Source organism: Siphateles boraxobius, unplaced genomic scaffold (assembly GCF_051911475.1).
Source record: "Siphateles boraxobius isolate OS27281-9 unplaced genomic scaffold, OSU_SipBor_1 125, whole genome shotgun sequence".
NCBI classification, from domain to species: domain Eukaryota; kingdom Metazoa; phylum Chordata; class Actinopteri; order Cypriniformes; family Leuciscidae; genus Siphateles; species Siphateles boraxobius.
The window spans coordinates 608,754-629,818 of record NW_027508728.1 but is presented as its reverse complement, the minus strand read 5'-3'; the positions used below and the strand labels follow the sequence as shown (position 1 = coordinate 629,818).

General features: G+C 44.4%; 1 protein-coding gene across 6 annotated transcripts in view; it reads right to left on the bottom strand.

The window, feature by feature from the left end:
• Window positions 1-21,065, bottom strand: part of LOC143733153 (protein NLRC3-like) — a 136,750-nt gene that overhangs the window by 48,671 nt on the left and 67,014 nt on the right. For 5 of the 6 annotated variants that reach the window (XM_077224734.1, XM_077224740.1, XM_077224750.1 and 2 more), the window contains one exon: window positions 8,766-8,939. The exons of the other annotated variant lie outside the window; for it this stretch is intronic. In XM_077224734.1, the coding sequence (XP_077080849.1) occupies window positions 8,766-8,939 (174 nt within the window). The remainder of the gene's footprint in view (window positions 1-8,765; window positions 8,940-21,065) is intronic. 6 annotated transcript variants of the gene reach the window in all.

The window sequence follows — 21,065 nt, the reverse complement described above, 5'->3', positions numbered from 1 at the left end:
ATCTACGGTTCCTGAGTGGCGCTCGCAACCCAGACCTGTTAGGGGTAGACAAGATCTGAGGACTGTTATCTCTAGGAGAGCTTGGGCTAAGAAGAAGTCCTGACGCCAAGGCTATCAGGCTTCTGAGGGTGGTCCCCTCCAGGGAGGAACGGTTCCGAGGAACCGTCCCTCCTTGGCACCCTCCGGAGGGCGACTCTCAGAGGAGAGCCGCAGCGCTGCCACTTCGGTTGTTCCCTGCCGGTTCGCCGCTTCAGGGCGCCGAGGTGTCAGCGTCCCCGTCCAATCCTCTGAGGAGGGTTGTAGAACGGTCAGTTCGGTTGTTCCCTGCCGGTTCGCCGCTTCAGGGCGCCGAAATGATTGTTCAATCAAATCCAGAGGCCAGTCTCGAGAGACTGGTTCCCTTATCGGAATTTCTGGCAGCGTGGAAACTTCTGCCAAATATTTCTCTATGGGTCCTGCACATAATAGAAAAGGGGTACAGAATTCAGTTCGGTTCTCGTCCGCCCAGATTTCAAGGAGTCCTCCCCACGGTGGTGGACTCACAGCAGGCTCTGGTAATGGAGCAAGAAGTACTGACACTTCTTCGAAAGGGAGCTATAAAAAGGGTTTCTCCTCCCAGCAGAGAGTCAGGGTTTTACAGCCGTTACTTCATTGTTCCAAAGAAGGATGGAGGGCTGCGTCCTATTCTAGACCTGCGCCAGTTAAACAGCAGGGTTCAGAAACTCAAGTTCAGAATGCTTACACTCAAACAGATTGTATCACAGATTCAGTCCGAGGACTGGTTTGTCACAATAGACTTGAAAGACGCGTACTTCCATGTATTTATCCATCCTCATCACAGGAGGTTCCTGAGGTTCGCTTTCGGGGGCGAAGCATACCAATATCGGGTTCTTCCATTTGGCCTAGGTTTATCTCCCCGCACTTTTACAAAATGCGTGGATGCAGCTCTGGCTCCGTTGAGACTCCAGGCCATCCGCGTATTAAATTACATCGACGATTGGTTGATTTTAGCTCAGTCAGAGCAGGTGGCAGTTCAGCATCGAGATGCTGTTCTGTCCCACATAAAGAGTTTGGGGTTGCGGCTAAACACCAAAAAGAGTGTGCTCCTCCCTGCTCAGAGGACCACTTTTCTAGGTGTAATTTGGGATTCGACCACAATGCAGGCACGCCTGTCTCCTGCTCGTATTTCTGCGATTCTCACAGCCGCAAAGAATGTGAAACTAGGTCAGTCACTCACTGTGAAACAGTTTCAGAGACTGTTGGGTCTCATGGCAGCTGCGTCCAACGTTATTACTTTTGGCCTTCTGTACATGAGACCCCTGCAGTGGTGGCTCAGGACCAAGGGGTTTTCTCCGAGGGGAAATCCGTTCCGCAAGATCAAGGTCACGCGGCTTTCCCTTCGTGCCTTGGCCTTGTGGAAGAAACCTTGGTTCCTCACCCAGGGCCCAGTGTTGGGGGCTCCTTGTCGACGCGCCACGCTTTCGACGGATGCTTCCCTCACGGGATGGGGGGGCGGTCATGAGTGGCCGCTCGGCGCAAGGTCTGTGGCAGGACTATCAATGTTCCTGGCACATAATTCGTTTAGAGTTGATGGCGGTATTTCGAGCACTCAAATATTTCCTGCGAGACCTGAGAGGCCATCACGTGTTGGTCCGCACAGACAACACTTAGGTGGTCTCCTATATCAACCATCCGGGGGGTCTGAGGTCACGTCACCTTTGCAAATTGGCCCATCAGATCCTCCTATGGGCCCAGGGGAAGTTACTGTCGCTCAAGGCGGTATATATTCCGGGGCGTCAGAATGTGCGAGCAGATATTCTGTCGAGACAGGGGCTGAGGCCCGGGGAGTGGAGACTTCACCCAGAAGTGGTGGAGTTCCTGTGGGAAAAGTTCGGTCGTGCTCAGGTCGACCTTTTCGCATCACCAGATTCAACCCGTTGTCCCATGTGGTTCTCTCTAACGCACCCAGCTCCTCTCGGTCTGGATGCTATGGTGCAGGTGTGGCCGAGGCTGCACCTGTACGCCTTTCCCCCGATATCTTTGCTTCCGGGGGTTCTGGAGAGGGTTCGCCGAGAAGGGGCTCGTCTGCTTCTAGTAGCCCCTTATTGGCCGACCCGAGTTTGGTTCTCGGACTTGGTGTCTCTTCTGGACGGCTCCCCCTTGGAGATCCCAATCAGGGTGGACCTCCTGTTTCAGGCCGGGGCCACGATATTTCACCCTCGGCCGGAGTTGTGGAAACTGTGGGCCTGGCCTCTGAGGGGGCAAGGCTCAGGGAGACCGGTCTTTCGAACGATGTTGTAGAAACCATTCTTCAATCCAGAGCTCCTTCCACGAGAAGGCTGTATGCGCTAAAATGGAAACTTTTCACCACGTGGTGTGTTGAACGTCAGTTAGATCCTGTTAACTGCCCTGTTGGTTCAGTTCTTGATTTTCTGCAAGACCGTTTCTCGGCCAGGTTATCTCCTTCCACCCTAAAGGTTTACGTGGCGGCTATATCTGCCTACCACACCCCTCTGGGGGGTACTTCTATTGGGAGAAACCCTCTAATTACTCGCTTTCTCCGTGGTACATTGAGGTTGAGACCTGCACTGCACTCTAGAGCACCGGCTTGGGACTTGGCCATTGTACTCGAGGGTCTGGCTTTAGCTCCCTTCGAGCCCATCGAGGAGGTTTCTGAAAAGTTCCTCACTCTAAAGACTTTATTTCTCCTTGCTATCTCATCTATCAAGAGAATTGGTGATTTACATGCTTTGTCGGTTGCTCCTTCATGTCTGGAATTTGCACCTGGTATGGTGAAGGCATTTCTCTACCCCAGGCCGGGTTATATTCCTAAGGTCCCACTGAATGTTGGGGGACCAATAGTGCTGCAGGCCTTTTATCCTCCACCCTTTAATACCCCTGACCAGGAACAGCTTAACCTGTTATGTCCAGTCCGGGCTTTAGATGCCTACGTTCACAGAGCTGCCCTGTGGCGTAAATCTGAGCAACTATTTGTTTGTTTTTGGTCACTCAAGAGAGGATGCCCTGCATCTAAGCAGGTTATGAGTAAATGGATAGTCGAGGCTATTTCATTGGCTTATGAAGCGGCCGGACAGCCTTCACCTATGGTTGTGCGGGCCCATTCTACTCGGAGTATGGCGGCCTCTATGGCCTTAATTTCGGGAGTTTCCCTTCTTGACGTGTGTAATGCGGCAGGATGGTCCTCTCCGCATACATTTGTCAGGTTTTATGACCTTGACCTCTCCACTCCTGGGGCGAGGTTGCTTGCTTCTTAGTGTGCGCAGGACCTCACACAGAACGGGCATTTGTCACTATGGCGTAGTGGGTATAGGGTTCCCACCGCGTCTCAAACGCAGCTCGAGTTCCCTTAAAAGGGAACGTCTCAGGTTACGTATGTAACCCTGGTTCCCTGATAGGGAACAAGACGCTGCGTTTGCCTGCCATACTTCCTGCATGCCCTGATCAACTTGCTTCAGGTTTTTCAGAAGCTATCGCGGTCTGATTTCAGGGTTGCTTTATAGTTTCCTGGTCTATGACGTCACCTATGTCGTAGCGGGCTTCCATTGGACTGATTTTACACGTGCTTCACGACGTAATCACGCAGAGCGTTCCCACCGCGTCTCAAACGCAGCGTCTCGTTCCCTATCAGGGAACCAGGGTTACATACGTAACCTGAGACGTTTTCCCGCAGGTCATCCCCTTAGCTGTAGAGGAGTCACTAAAGATCTCTCTGTCAACTTTCACACAATCTACACTCCTGAATGACTGGCGATGCTTGACTGCATGACAGACTTTACAAAGCTCTGCAGCAGAGATTTTGTTATCCTTAGGTGATGTTGCTTCTCGAAAAAATGACCTAAGGGAAGACGTACCCGCGTCTCGTTGGTTACTTTTATGTTTTTCCGTGCTGGCATATCGGTTAATGGCGGCTTTCCCTTGACTACTAATGTCCACTTCACAGCGACACAGTGTGCAAAATCCATGAAAAGCATCTCTACTGCTTTTAGATATAAATGTGTGCTGTTTTGTCCATTCCAGATTAAATGAGGTCTGACGTTTCGGCATTTTTACATTATGATATGACGTAGGCGTAATAGCCAGCACGTGGAGGCTTGTTTACGTTTTTAAACCAAAGATATATCAGATATTTATTTGACAAAGCTTTCAACCAATCATTTGTTTGACCAGAGATCTTACGGCATTAGACGCTATGCTGCTGCGTCTCAATAAAGATTCTAGAGCGGGTTTTTTTTTTTGGCCGATTCAGCGCAACTCCAAAAAGGAGGACAAATGAGTGTCCGGCTTGACGCTGTGCCGGACACGGGGCTTAAAATCCGGACTGTCCGGCCAAAATCCGAACGTATGGCCACCCTATGTTTAGATAATGCCAGATTGTTGACAATCATACACACTGCTCAAACATTCTAAAACTCTACAAAACCAGTTGAAACAACTGGATTGATCACTTCAATTTAAATGTTGTGTGAAAAAACTTTAAATATGCTACAATAAATAAACTACGATATTTATAATTTAATAAGATATGGGGCCTACATTTGAACACATCGAGAGATTTATCCTTAAAATAATTTTGCCTTTGCCTCATCAGCCTGGCTATCCGACACTCTCCATATGAAAGAGGAACATTAACACCTACTGTCCTGCATGCACAATAAAGCACTGAACTGAAAGCACTAGTGATATTTCTGTCATAAAAGTTTATTACTAAATATTTAATTATTTCAATAATTTAAGAAATAAAACTGGTTTGGGCCAGCTTTTTCCAAGTAAAACTAAATATAATCTTCAAACGCATGTTCTCATGAATTCTCAATTGTTGTAATGAACAAAATGTACAACTCAATTTTATATTCTACAGGTATCGTTGGTGTCACGGATGGTGCAGGAAAAGTGGTAAGTATAATTAGTTTATTTACAGGTGTAGCAGAAGCAGATGGAGATATGGTGAGTGTTCAAACAGATGATAGTCAGATGGTAACTTAGCTGAAGGATAACAAGAGTCTCTGTTGCAGATGCAGATGCAGAAGAAACACACGGAAAGATGTACTCTGAAGTCGGAAGAAGATATCCACAGGCAAGGAAATCGAAGAGAGTCCAACAGGAATTGGGTAAGTAGCAGATAAGTAGTAGGTGTGTATCATGGGTGAGTCTGTGTGCCATGTAGTGACGAGACCAGACAATGAGTGAGTGAAAGGGAGCTGAATATAAAGGGAGGTGGAATGATGAGGTGCAGGTGATGGTGATCAGAACTCCAGTGATAATGAACGAGTGGGAGGAGTGAGTGAATGTGTGGGAGGAGTGGATGGAGCTGGTGGAATCCTGAATGTTGGATCCTTACAACCAGGGTCCATGCAATTTGTGAATTAAGTTTATTATTATTATTATTATTCAAATAAATCTCGAACCATGGTGATTTGTGGTACTGCTGCTAGACTAAATAAAATTTATAGAATAATTATGAACTTAAATGAAAAAATATCGCAACATTTTGACAAATAAATTATTTGATCTGTTTTTACATTTTAATTCGGGGCGATTTAGCCTACATTTAATTAGAGCGAGATTTTCACCCTTGTAATTTTCTCATTGGGAAGCGCTTACATGATAGCTAAACTGGTACCTCTTGTTTTCATATGGATTACATAATCAGATAACATTTATTAGCCTAAATATTTAGACATTTAAAGGCTTTAGACATAGCCGATTTCTTATCGTGACGGAGCTGAGGCAAGTGGCTTTCGGTTCATATTTGTGACGCGCAGTTCCCGGTGTTGTGCCGAATTTTGACCCCCTGCCTAATTCTTACCCCCCTCGTTGAAGTCAGTACCTGATAGCCTAATCCTAACCCCACCCCTAATCCTAACCCCTCCCACAGAACTAATCCTAAACCTACCAATGCTAGGGGGGTAATAATTTGGCGGGGGTCAAAATTCGGCACAACACCTGTGACAGAGACAAAAGATAAACTTTTGTCGTTGGCCTAATATGAATAAAAGTGTACAGTTTTGAACGATGTAGGCTACTCTACTCTTATCTGTATGACCAAAAAAAGTTATTTTAGCTGTTATGAGAAAAATAAATTCAAATGAACGCGCCGCCACGTTTGTCGAACACTAATTCAACATGCCAGAATAAAACCCGATTTTAGAAAATTGCATTTGGCCACTCGGCGTGGTGTGCCAAAACACTTAATTATAAACTTCAATATTTCATTCAAAATAATCTCAAAACGCTTTGTGACATTTTGAAAAGCCGTGCATGCATTAAGGCCACTGGAACTAATGAACATCTGAAACGCTGGTTTTGGTTTTATTGTTTGTCGTGTTTCAAAAAGTTCATCCCTCTTAAGGAGTTCTGATGCTACCCTCTCTCAGGCCATAAGTGTATTCCTAAGACCTCCCTTCAGGCGTGCATGGTTTGCATATTTCCACTGAGATATGCTTTCCAGTTTACCTCGGTATTCCTGTGTTAAGTTGGAGTCCTTCGTCCGTGCCAGTCTCACGACAGGGAGCTCACACTTACGCAGGGCACTGGAAGACAGCCGAGAGGTGGCGTGATTGGACTGGTACCCCCATTTCGTCGTCACTCGACGTAGCTCGGAGTGACTACGAAAGGGAACGTCTCGGTTACGTATGTAACCCTCGTTCCCTGAGTAGGGAACGGAGACGTTACATCTTCCTGCCACTTCCGCTGGAACGCTGGAACGCCGAGTTCAGTCTTGGCTCCTCAGCGGGTAACATATCTGCATGTTGCCAGCGTCCTTCCTTATATACTCATGAGGTGGGGCGCTACGCTATGCAAATTCCGAAGACCCATGGCATTTCTTTGCCATTTGCTCGTTTTTTAATACTCGAAGGTGATAGGCTTTTAACCGAAACCCCCATTTTGTCGTCACTCAATGTAATGTCTCCGTTCCCTACTCAGGGAACGAGGTTTACATACGTAACCGAGACGTTCTTCACACTGTCTCTGGATGAAGATAAGCAGACACTGGTGGCAGCGAGTTCAGCGATTCAGAGCGGAGGGAAAACTTCACAATAATGTCAGACTTCATTCATGGAGTTGTGTGAACAACACACGTCATATCGGTGTACGTACCAGCACATGTGCACTTTGGTCATAGCGGAATAGTTTAAAGGGATAAATCATCCAACAATGAAAATTAAGTATTTTAAAGAAATGTTATATGTACGAGCGCGAGCGGGACATTTCTTTAAATTTCTGCTTTTGTGTTCTGGAAAAGGAAGAAGGTAAAATGGCATTAGAACAACACAAGGGTCAGTAAATTATGACTTCATTTTCATGTTTGGGTGAACTATCCCTTAAGGTGTTCACATGCCTGTTTGTTGCAATTAAAATCGACAGACGGCACATATTTTACTAAGATTATAGTTACTTAAATTATGCGCTTAATCGAATCAATTTGATTGAAGTATTGTGTTTCCACGACTAAATCTAATTACAATCGCATTATGAGAGTTCAAGTAAATGTAGTCAATAGCTACGTTTACATGGACACTTTTTGCTTTAATCTCAATGAATTGAGATTAAGTGGTTGCTTTTTAACGTGCCACGAGTTACAACCGAATTGGGAAAAACTGCTTTCTCTTATTTAGCCCCTTGGGGGTGGAATAATCTACAAAAAGAGCTAAGGTTAGAAACCCTTATGTCCATTAATGAATTTAAAACTACTGTAAAGAGTGTTGTGATGGAGACATGTTCTTGTTTTTCTTAGGAGTCTCATTGTGCTCTTTTTGTATGTCTTTTATCATGAAAATGTAATTTTGGTGTTTTTTATGTATGTATTTGTTGTGATTTGGCTGCTACCTTGGCCAGGTCTCTCTTGTAAAAGAGATTCTGAATCTCATTTGGACCTCCTGGTTAAATAAAGGTATAATAATTCATTCCGACTGATGAATCCAAAAGCAGTGTTTACATGAACGCTATAAAAGTGATCGGGTTAATGTGTGTTTATATGGACACACTGCACGAATATACAGAGTTTGTTGCTGCATACTAACCACCCTCCTTTTCTTTGTTTTAAAAAGCAGACTTAATATTTCTCTATTCCGGGTCCTAATAATGCGACGACGAGCACATGAACCGTTGAGTTGTGCTGCTTGTGTTTATCCAGCAGTAAAGCCCCTTCTCGAGCCCAAAACTGTGTGGTCCTCTGGAAGAGAGTCTGAGACAAGGACTGTTCTGCTCCACCTCACAGATGATGAGTGCTAAGAGAATCTCAGAATGACAGGACACTCATTTATGACACTTTATTCATCATGAAGATCAGCTCATTCCGCACGTTATTACGCTATTTCTACGGCATTGCACATGCGCCGTACTCTCCAGTTTCAGTTCTCAATACGATCGGGTGTTTACATGTCCTCTCGATCATATTACAGAAGGAATAAACCACCCCTTACAATCTGAATAACAATTTATTCAGATCTGGCCAATTCATTCCGATTGACGTGTTACATGTTACTTTTTTATACCGATTGTGCTACTGGTCCGATTACAATCGCATTATTCGGGTCCATGTAAACGCAGCTAATGATACAAGTGATATATTGTATTGTTTTGACATAAAAAGAAATATTAATATACTTTATTCTATCTATGAATGGAATTAAACTCTTATTAAACATGTTAACAGTGCGTAAATATTACAAAGAAGGTAACCTCAGAAGAAACTATATTAATTTACAATTAAAATTCAAACATTTTCAGTCATCATTACTCACTCAAGCGTCTCCAGTTTATAATGTGGATCCTTCTTCAGATCAGAGAGCAGCTTCACTCCTCTGTTTCCTATATTATTTCTTGACAGATCCAGTTTTCTCAGGTGTGAGGGGTTTGATCTCAGAGCTGAAGCCAGATCAGCACAACCTTCATCTGTAACACCACAATCCCTCAACCTGTAGAGAACAATGACACTCTTCAGTCTCTCAGTTCAGGATCAGATAAGCAGGAACTTCACAATCAGAAACAGAGACTTAATCCATTACATGATTGACAGGTCCATTCTAAGGTTCAGACCTGCTTCTACATGCTGCTTCAGGGGGTTTATTTCAATATCATAAAGAATGTCAATCATTTAACTCATGTTTTCATTATAATGATAAAGTACAATTATACATAATGAAGTACAATTATGTAACTTTTGAAAGAATTTACTGAAGTTTTCTTACAGCACACATTGTCAGTCTTTTATGTTTTTGTGTTAATTTTGGTTTACTGTATAGTAATTTTCAATATTCACAGTGGGAGGAATATGGAGGATTTTGATAGGGGTGTAACGGTACATGTATTCGTCCTGAATCGTACGGTACGGACGTCACAGTTCAGTGCATGCAGTCGAACGACAAATACATTCAGTCAGAGACGATCCACACTCCGATCCAGAAGGGGGCGCGCGGCAATGCAATGCTGTTTGCTAACAGTAAAAAGCACAGAAGAAGAAGAAAAGATCACTCAATATGTTCACATCTCTTTACCAGTGTTTCAACAGTGGAAAGATGTCAATAAAACATCTTGAGAATAATATCTCAGGTAGCATTACATTAACCTCGGGCATTTAGTGTCAATAACAGGTTCCAGCAGTTCGCTAGAGAAATGAACTCTCGAGAGAAGCATTTCGTATATGCATTATATTAGCCTTTTCATTATATTTACTTTACCTGTTAGTAGTGTTTTGATTATTTAATGTATGTTTAAATAAATTTGTCATGAAAAAAAGTTATGAGAGCAACTGTGTAAATGATTATATTTCAAAAATGAATTGGAGTAGAAAATTAACTTTATAATTGTATTTAGAAGTGTTGTGAACTTTTTCGTCTAAAGTGTAGGAAACTCAGAAGCAAAGACCATGAGACTCGGGTGTATCTTCAGCAGGATTCTTTATTGAGAACACAAGCTGTTGATAACTGCAGTCATCAAGACTCACAGCGCTGTAGTCATCGAAATCTCACTTAGGGAACTCAGTACGACAGAGTTTGAACCTTTAAAGGGGGAGAGATTACATAGAGGTGGAGACACTCTGAAACAAAACAAGTAAATGAGGCACAGGAGTTAACCCGCTACCTGAAACTCCCCAGCCCTGATCTCTTCAGCATAACAGTGTTATTCGAATGCATAGAAACTAATCTAATCAGCCGGACTATTCAACAACTGGGACAGGTTACACTGGGGATTTGGGGCTGCATGCCAGCTCTAGTGGGCCCCTAAGTAACCTTGTGATCCTAGGAGAAGAGGAGGTAATAAAGAACCGTTGGGTAGCGCAGTCCCTTGAATGCAAGCTACCAAGTGCTCTGAAGGAGAAATGGATTGCGCACAAGACTGGGCCTGTGAATGGTTTTGCTCCACATAACCACTTTGACTGCTTACTGCGCTTCCTGAAGAGGCAGAAGGTGATCCTGGAGGAGCTAGATCAGCTGGAGGTAGGCCTAAGAGAGGGAAGCTCCTCAGTGAAAGGCTCGGCTGACAAGCCAGAAGGGGGAGTCAAGAAAGCGTTCTACAAAGCTACCTCAGGCCGCAGAGAGTCTCAGTCGAACCCACGCTTAAGCTTGTGCACTGCCTGTGCTGATGAGACACACGCCGGCAGGCTGTTTGCCTGCAAAGCCTTCAGGGAGTTGGATCTCCAGAGGAGAAAAGCCCATCTAAAGACCCATGGGATATGTAATCGGTGCCTGTGCTTCCACCTAAAGGATGGCCGTTGCAACCCAAAGTTCCTTTGCAGTAAAATGGACCGTCACAAGGAAGAGCCTCACCACTATCTGCTCTGCCCCAAGTCCATTGCTCAAGAGAAAGACGTTGGCAGCGAGGTGCAAGGAACAAAAAGGATGGAGAGAAAAGGCCTCGGGTTGACCAGCAAGCAAGAAGAGCTCCTGGCGAAAGTCACTCCGGAATTAAGAGCAGAATTCAGGAAGGCATTTTCCAACAAAGCCTCAACTACGATCTGCACTGCTGGAGGTGGACTGAAAGAGTACCCAGTTATAATGATGTTACTGGAAGTGACAACTAACTCAGGCCAGCTGATAGGCACTCTCATTGACCTTGCCTCTGACACCAACTATATAACAAACAACGCTGCCCAGCGCCTTGGACTGATTGATGAGCGCAATTGTCCACGCAATAGGAGGGATGAGAACGACAGTTATAACCAAGAGGTACTCCCTGCGACTATGAGTGAAGACCATCAAGGGGACGGTAATGGAACACAAACTGCTCTGCAACGGCCTGGAGAGTATTGCAGAGATAAGTCGGCCTGTCACTCCGCAACAACTTCAAAAGATCTTTCCTGACGTCATTGCAGAAGAGCTGGTCCGTCCTGAGAACATCGATCTTCTGATCAGCCACAAGGAAGGTCGTCTAGTTCCACAGAGTTTAAGTTGGAGGGAGATCTAGTACTCTGGGATGGCCCATTGGGCAAAACTGTTGGCGGTACTCACCCTGATCTCTTTGAGGTATTTGACCTAATGCTGCACCAGTCTGAGACTCACTTTTGTAAAGTCTATGAGAACATCCTCGAGGGTGTACAAGGAGGTTCTTGTGGACACCAAAGACAAGAGTGAGGACCCAACGAGAATGGAAGAAGTGGCCCTCAGCAGCACCACTGTCACGAATAAGGAGGTGTTTGAGTGGTTCAGGTGGGATAGTATTGGAGCAGCATGTGACCCAAAATGCAGGAGCTGTAAGTGCAGCAAGTGCCCTCCGGGAGGCAAAGAGATGACCCTTGGAGAAGAGAGGGACTTATAAAAGATGAAGGACTGTCTCTCTTATGTGCTAGTGGACAAACACAGCGATGCCCCACACTGGGATGCGGCCTACCCATGGAAAGTAAGCCAAGCGATTCTGCCAGATAACCGCCGAGCAGTAGAAGCAACCTTCCAGAACACCGAGACTCGGCTGGCAAGAGAACCTGTGTGAAAGCGGCATATGGAGAGCAGATCCGTGAGATGGTATCAAGAGGAGCAGCCATCGAGCTCACGAAGGAAGTGATCAAGGGCTGGAACGGCCCAATCTGGCACATCAGTCATCTGGTTGCCCCGGATCCTCATTCTAGCTCAATGCTAGTAAGGATAGTCTGGAATAGTAGCCAGGAGTTCAGAGGGTTTTTGCACAAAGGCCCTGATGTCCTCAACCCGATCCGAGGTGTCCTGCTTAGATTCAGGAGCAGATTGATGACATTTTTATGATCACTAAGGCTACACCTGCAGAGATGTTGATGTTTTTGAATTATCTTAACTCAAGGACTGAGCATGTGAATTTCACTATGGAATGCGATCCAGTAAGCATTAGTTTCCTTGATGTTCGAGTATATATAAATGACGGGAAACTCCATACCGATCTATACCGAAAATCAACGGATCGCAACACTATTCTAAGAGGCGATAGTTTCCATCCTAGACCTTTAATTAAGAGTTTACCTATCAGTCAATTTAAGCGTGTGCGTAGAATCTGTAGCACGGATGAATCATATACTCACCAATCCAATGTTTTAACTAAAAGATTCTTGAATCGTGGTTGCCGTATAGAATGGATCGAAAATGCCAAAAAGAAAATCAATGAGACCTCTCAAATGCAGTGTTTGCGAAAAAAAACGTTATAAGAATACGCAAGTTCTCAATGCTCCCATTTGTACGATAAAGTACTCAGGATTGGGTGCGGAGTTTCGTAGCATTTTAAATAAACATTGGCATATCATTTCAAGTGATCCTAAATTATCAGGTGTTTTTAAAAATGGTCCAAAACTAGTCTTTAAACGCCAAAATAATCTTCGTGACTTGCTTGTGAAATCTGAATATCCTTCACGCACGAAACATGGTATTCCAACTCTTCCCCCAGGGAATTACAGGTGTGGTAATTGCGCCCAGTGTGCTTTTACACACAAATGTAAGTATTTTAGTCATCCACGTACTGGTCATGATATTCCGATACGGGGTACTATTACTTGTTCTTCCACTCATGTGATTTATCTAATTCGGTGTCCTTGCGGTCTTGCATACGTGGGAAAAACATTTAGACAATTGCGTACCCGTATTAGTGAACATCGCAGTACCATTAGGACTGGTGATATGTGCAGCCCTATAGCGGCTTATTTTAGAAAAGTAGGTCATAATGTCAGCGCCTTGCAGTATTTTGGCATAGAAAAAGTAACAAAACCCTCAAGAGGAGGAGATTATGAGAAAAAATTATTACAGAGGGAATGCTTTTGGATTTATACTTTAAGCACTCTGTCACCATTAGGGTTGAATGAGGAGTTTGATATAAAGCCTTTTTTATAGTAGTATTATTATTGTGTATATGTGTTTATGTATATGTGTTTATATGTGTATGCATGTATATGTTTTTGTATATATGTATGGGTATGTATGTAGGTTTTTTTTGTTGTTTTTTTGTTTGTTTTTTTTGCGTGAAATGTTATGGTCACGTGCTTTGTATTTGTCACGTATCTGTCACATGATCCCTTATGTGTGCATAATCAAGGTGATTATAATTAATGATGATCACCTGTGTCTATTTAATGCTAAACTTACTCTACAGTGAGTATTGTGCCTGATGAAGACCTGATGGTCGAAACGTTGCCTTGCTAATAAATTCTTTGGAGCAGCTTTTTCAGTGTGCGGACTTCACACTTCTTTTTTTACAAACACAGCGATGCCCCACACTGGGATGCGGCCTACCCATGGAAAGTAAGCCAAGCGATTCTGCCAGATAACCGCCGAGCAGTAGAAGCAACCTTCCAGAACACCGAGACTCGGCTGGCAAGAGAACCTGTGTGAAATCGGCATATGGAGAGCAGATCCGTGAGATGGTCTCAAGAGGAGCAGCCATCGAGCTCACAAAGGAAGTGATCAAGGGCTGGAACGGCCCAATCTGGCACATCAGTCATCTGGTTGCCCCGGATCCTCATTCTAGCTCAATGCCAGTAAGGATAGTCTGGAATAGTAGCCAGGAGTTCAGAGGGTTGAGCCTGAACAACCTCTTGCACAAAGGCCCTGATGTCCTCAACCCGATCCGAGGTGTTCTGCTTAGATTCAGGAGCAGATTGCATGCTGCCCTTGGCGACGTTAAAAAATATATATATATAATTCAGTGTTGCTGAAGGACGAGGAGGTCCATCTCCATCGATTCCTCTGGAGGGATTAACCCCGAAGATGAAATCGGTGTGTTTGCCATCGTCAGAGTTAACATCGGCGACAAGCCTGCTGGATGCTTCGCTCAGGTTGCCATGAGAGAGACGGCAAACCTGCCTCAGTTTATATCTATGGTTGAAGAGCGCCGGATCCTGACAGAGGACTGCTATGTGGACGACATACTGATGTCGCATGATGATCTCCAAACTCTGAGTAGGATGACCGAAGGAGTGGAAGAGATTCTAAAAGCAGGTGGCTTCTCCCTCAAGCCCTGGGTCCTGACAGGCCAAAGTGGGAGGAGTGGAAAACCCAATGACCCCAGCAAAGTGAGGTCAACAGAGCCCAAGACTCTGTTGCTCCCCAACCAGATGCGGGACGAGGAGAACAGGGCATTGGGATTGGGATATGAACCCGAATCTGACAAACTCCGTGAGCTGACGTCACTGAACTTCTCAAGGAGGAGAGGAAAGATAAGGACCGGTTTGGATATACGAGAGGATGAGATCAGACACAGCACTCCCGGCCCTCTCACCCGACACATGCTGCTAAGTATCAAGAGTCTTCAGATCGCAGGGTTTTACAACCCCATCGGTCTAACCTTACCTGCCAAGCAACGAGGAGTGATGCTCATAATAGAGTCCTTTCAGGAAGCAGGAAGAGACCATCCCTCCAAAGATACCTGGGACGAATCTCTTTCGCCCCGTCTTCGAGAGGCTGCAATAAAACTCTTTGAGCAATATGTGAGGCTTGGCCAACTTAGATTCAACAGGACTCTGGTCACCCAATGGGAATCCCGTTTTCCAATGGTAGTGAAGCTTCCAAGGGAGCCGTTCTTTACCTACGGTGGGAGACAGTAGATGGAGTTGTGGTGAACCTGGTTGAATTGAAGGCCAAGCTCACCCCTCTAGACCAGAAAGGTGATGTCATCAAAGCAGAGCTGTGCGGGGCTGTCTTTGCATCCTTGCTGAAGACATACTTCGAGAAGCACTGCTACATCAAGTGTTGCACTTCTGCGCCTTGTGGACCCCCGAAGGTTCAGTTCACTGGCGCGGTTATGCGGGACCATCGCTTGGGTGAGACAAGCAGTAGAAATCTGGCTAGGTAACAGCCAGGCCCCAGTTCAGTCAAAGTGGGAGGCAAGACCATACCTGTCTGCGGAAAAAAGAGCAACAGCTTTCAAAGATCTATCTCTCAAAGCTCAAGATGGTGTCGAGTTCCGGGACACAACCCCATATCGCCTGGTTGTTCAGGAGGAAAAGACAGGACTCTTGCTCTGTGGAGGGAGAATCCAACGCTGGAATGAGGATAGAGTTGCTGTACCGCTAATCCCATGCCAGTCATGGCTCGCAACCCTACTGGACAGGGAGGCACATGAAGAAAATCATGAAGGTGTTGCCTCTACCCTTCTACGGACAAGAAGGAAAGCCTGGATCATGCAGGGACGAAGAACAGTTTAGAATATGCTGAACAACTGTGTCACCTGCAGAAAGCAAAGAGCCAAGATGTGTCAGCAAGTAATGAGTGATCTCCCTCAGGAGCATACCAAAAGAGCAAGCCCATTCGAGTATACAACCCTCAACCTTTTTGGTCCCTTCGAGGTGAAAGACGCTGTTAAAAGAAGGGCAAATAAGAAGGTCTGGGGTATTGTTTTCTGTTGTATGCCTTGAGAGCTGTCCATGCGGACCTCACCAATGACCAGTCGGCAGAAAGCTTCCTCCAAGCATACTCCCGCTTTGTTGCTCTGAGTGGGCATCCAAGGAAACTATGGTCCGACAGAGGCACCAACTTTGTCGGCGCCAAGTCGGCTCTGTGTGCGGTGTATAAAAATCTGGCTTGCTTGGCCAGATCCATGGAAGATTTTGCCGCTAAGAACGGGACTGAGTGGAAGTGGGATTTTCACCCTGCAGACGCACCCCACAGTAATGGAGCTGCGGAGGCTGCTGTGAAACTTTTGAAGAGGGCACTCATGAGCCTCAGAGGAGCTACAGAGTCTCTCACATGGGGGGAGCTCCAAACTCTGCTCTATCAGGCAGCCAACCTGACAAATGAACGCCCAATCAATGCCAGAGCTAAAGAACAGGAAGACTCAATCGAGTTCTTAACACCCAATTCCCTTATATTGGGTTGAGCATCGCTTGGAGGAGACACCAGCATCCCTGGCGTCGTCTAAGGGCTATTCAATAACAGTCATGGCCTAATGGATGGTGAGTTGGACTGGTGACCCAATGGTTGCTGGTTCGATTCCAGTACCGGCAGGAAATGACTGAGATGCCCTTCAGCAAGGCACCTAACCCCCAAGTGCTCGCCGGGCGCCTCACAGGCTGCCCGCTGCTCCAGGTGTGTGTATGCGAGTTTGCAGTGTGTGTGTTCACTACTCACTACTATGCTCCTAATGTGTGTGCACTAACTTGGATGGGTTAAATGCAGAGGTCAAATTCCAAGTATGGGTAGCCATACTTGGCCATCATGCAGAGGTCAAATTCCAAGTATGGGTAACCATACTTTGCCATCATGTGTAACTTTCACTTTCAAATCGGAATGGACCGGTTCTGGGCAAAGTGGAGGGAACTAGCTGGCCCAAATCTGTTAATTCGACATAAGTGGCACCGGACAGAGAGGAACGTCAAAGTCTGCGATCTCGTCTGGATTGCTGACCCAAATGCTTTGTGAGGTCAGTTTCGTTTGGGCCAGATTCTGACAGCTTACCCTGACAGTAAAGGAATTGTCAGGGATGCTGACATCGCAACATGTGCCTACCTGTTACCCTGGTGGGTGGTCGGATGAAGAGGAGTTCTTCACTGCCCATGAAAGTTATCAGAAGAGACGTGAGAAGACTGGTGGTCCTTCTCCTGGTGAGCACACCGCCCTATTCCCTGCTCCATACCCCTGTCACCCTGTCACTGCCCTGTTGGCTGGTTGGTGCAAGCCTAGCGCTGCCACCATGCCCCTCACATTGCAAATACATGAAGTATGAGCATGCACTTCCCATACCTCGCATACCCGGGCAGTACACCACACACCTGCCAAAGGGATGTGATTAACTTGGACATTGGACTAAGCTGTTCCTCCACCGGTCGTGCCTTCATCAGACACTTACACATAGACATTGTGCAAAGCTAAGGGCTTTCCTTAAAAAAAAAAGTGGCTGTCACTAAGAGGGATTCTTTGAGTGATTTTGGCAAGTTCCCTGGATCATAAGATCAGGAACTTAAGTGGGAGTTGTTTTGTTTTCTGTTGAGTTCTGTCATTTGTGAAGTTTTGTTATTTTTTATGTGTTATTCAAATGTTTACCTTAAACTAGAGTTACAAATGTTACAAGTAACACTTATGGAGAAACGTTTGAGGTTTAGTAGCCTAATAGTGTAGTGCCTCTTTAATAGAGGAGTGTGCTGTGAAACATGTGACCGGAGTTTACTATGTGAAAAGAAAGCGCAATTAATTTAGTTTGCAATGACTTTCAACCCAGTATGCAGCCACTTGATAAGCTCTCTTAATTTCAAATGTTTTCTTTTCTGCTTTTATGATGTACGCTTCATGTTGTATGCTGTCGCCATGCTATGTCTGTACTGTGTTTATGTCCGATGCATGTTAAAGATAACGCTATGCTCCAGTAGATCTAAGCAGTTTAGTTAACCCTCTGGGGTCTAAGGTGTTTTTGGGGTCCTTGAGATGTTTTGACATGCCCTTACATTTGTGCTTTTTTCAGTTGCTTATAAACATATTAATTGCAAAGGTGTAATGACACTATTTAGCACAAACAGAGCTACCATAATATGTGAGCAAGATGTATGTACATGTTTGTATTTTTGAGAGAATATTGTTTATGCATGGTTATTGAGAAAAAACAACTTAAAGTGTCTGAAATAAGGTCACAAAACACATACTAAATATGTGTACACAAGACTTTTGACTAATGGATGTTGTTGCCTAGAGTTTTTGCTTCAAAATGATCTGAAAATCATCCTACCTACTCATTTACACAAAACAATACATTGATTTAAATTTTATAAGACACCTTTTTTTTTGGAAAGGCAATATGCGTGGAGGCGTGTGCACACCTGAGACGACAAAGGCCGGATAATGTGCCACATACATAATGAGCTGCATATTAATTAGCCTTTCACACAGGTGTGTCACAGGGTCCCAAAGAATGCAAGGACAAAAGAAATAATCTATATATACATATTTTACAATAAGAAATTGTAACAAATTACAAATAGGTTACAATTACAACAACAATTACAATTTTAACAATATTTCAAGTGTATTCTTTCTTTGTAAAAAGTATACATTTTATCATACGTATTAAAAAAGGTAAGGATTCATTAGTTTGAATATTGGAACAAACACTATAATAACATCTTAGTTGATAATTCAATATACCTACTTTATTTTTGACAAAACATCATACTATAGTATATTTAACATATGAGCAGAAATTGGTGAACAAAAGCTTACCTAATAACGTTTACTAATGTAGATGCGAGAGTGAATGAACAGCATAGACACGCGCTGTATAACTGAAGTAAACAACAGCGTGCGCGCCTGTGCCGTTCATTCATCATTTAGCCTACACACAGACACAAAATTCATATTTAAACAGTCTTTTTGCGGTTTACAGTCACTATTCAATATCGCAATTAGAACAAAGCACTTAAAGGGACACTCCACCCATTTGCATTAAGAGGTCCATTGTTAGACAACCAGTCATACTATTGAATGGTCGTGCAACATTCTTTCATTTTCCCCTGAGACGAGAGAAATCTACTATTTACCTTTTTCACTTCCTCCTACAATGACGCAAAAATCGTCATTTGACGTCATTGTAGGAGGAAGTGTAAAAAGGGGGGATTTCTGTATAGACTACAAGCACAAATTCCCACCCTTTCAAACCCGCCCATAGGGGGTTGTGCCTAATGCGCTAACAGAGCTATCACAGATCAGTGGGTGGGACTTCACTTGCAGATACTGAAAGCAATATCAGCCATCTTGTTTATAAGCTAAGCTAACAAGCGCTGTGGATATAGGAAGTTACGACAATGACGGAAGAAACTAAACATGATATGGAATAGAGGATTTTGAAATTCTGCTGCTCGAATCCGCTGTTCGTGGCTATCTTTACTAACAGCCATAATATAGTGAAGAGCAGCTGAGGCTGATGGAGGATCAGGAGGCGGCTGCCTGTCGCGGACGAGGAGCCCGGACTGGGTCGAGCTGAGGCGGGCTGCTGGTGCGTGTGCTCTCGCAGTGCGCTACGGACACAGATAGAGTCCGTCTGCTGCAGAGAATTTCAACGATCGCAATTTCTCCTGGACGAAATCTCTGAATCAGACGACCACACGGACGTTTGTGTTGTGATGTGAACCATCCTAGTTTCGCCTGACTGAACATCCAGGTATCATGCAATAATTCACCATATAGAAAGAAATACAAACGAGTAATTCACTAATGAGTTTGCCAATGTAACGGGGTTCGTTGTTGTGGGAAGAAGGAGGCTGGAACCGGCGAACATTTGAACGTTTTAATAGTAAAATAAACAAATACAAAACAAAAGTATAAGCCAGCTGGCCACACACAACAGAAACAAAACATAAAATCAGGCCAGTTCCTTTTGTGCTTCCGCTCCTCCGTGAGAGATATGAGACCGCTGCACAGGTGTCATTCATTATCACTCGCGTCGTCCTCTCACGTCCCTCGCCCTCGTCCTGCTCGCCACAGCCAACTAACTAGACATTTTTTGTGAAATGAATTTCAAACTCATTTGGCAGCTAGCCTTCTTGTAGACGGAAGAGTGATTTCTCTGATGTTTGCGCTGTTCTGGATTAGTGGGAGTGGCTTGCGGAGCTGTGGCTTGCGGAGCTGCATTGTGGGAGTTGTTGTCTTACATACAAATGCGCCCCAAAGTTATTTTCTGTCTTTTCTCGGTCAAGAGGGCACCAAATTCAAAATTTATTTTACATTTCGACTACATATATAACCCACTTTCAATAAAGATTAATGTTGAAATGGGTGGAGTGACCCTTTAAGAATAAATGACTTACTACATCAGCTGGATCCGTTGCTCCTCGAAATGAAACTACCAGCACTTCTGGTACATTTTCCAGGGTGCTAGATAGTATTATTCCTCACAGGTAGCAAGACGAGGTAAAGTGCAAGTTTTTATTAAACATGATGTGTTTTATAAACCAGCTGGTGGGCGTTGGCATGTTTGCATGGCTTGCCTTAGATCATTTGCGTTTGAATACCGCACACTCTCCGTGGGCGCGGCACATTAACGCGTAATGAGGTATAATGAGCTGGAAAGAAAAAGACTGACCTCTCTCTTTTCATACAGATTACATAAACTGAGAATATTTGTTTTTTATATAAATTACTTCATTTAAAAGAAGAGAGTTCAAGCTTCATTATGGAAAAACACTCCTGCCTGTATGACAAGTATTCGCGGAATTACAGTTCATTTTCGGACACGTTTCAGAATGGACTTCACTGACAGAGAGAAGGCAAAACTAGCATCATGTTTATTTTTCTTTATTTGACTAAAAGCACAATACTTTGTTTATATTGTGAGTATACACTAAAAAATAGACACTTAACAGGATCGAATGATGTATAACACAAATATGTAAAATCAAAATCAACAGAGTATTTTGAGTCTCTTTTGCACTGATAAGAAAAAAAGCGAGACTATCGCGCCGGCGCGATAGCAGACCTCACAGGGTTAACTGATAAAGAGAACGCTATGCTCCAAAGTTATAAGTTGACGAGATGGCCTTAGCCGTGGGACATAAAGCTAACATTTAGACTTATAACATCGCTATATCAGACGTGTCAATTCGGGTTTACTTTCTTTGGCTTTATAAATGTTTGATGAAGTATGAATCGCGGCCCGGTATTTAATGTTAGTGA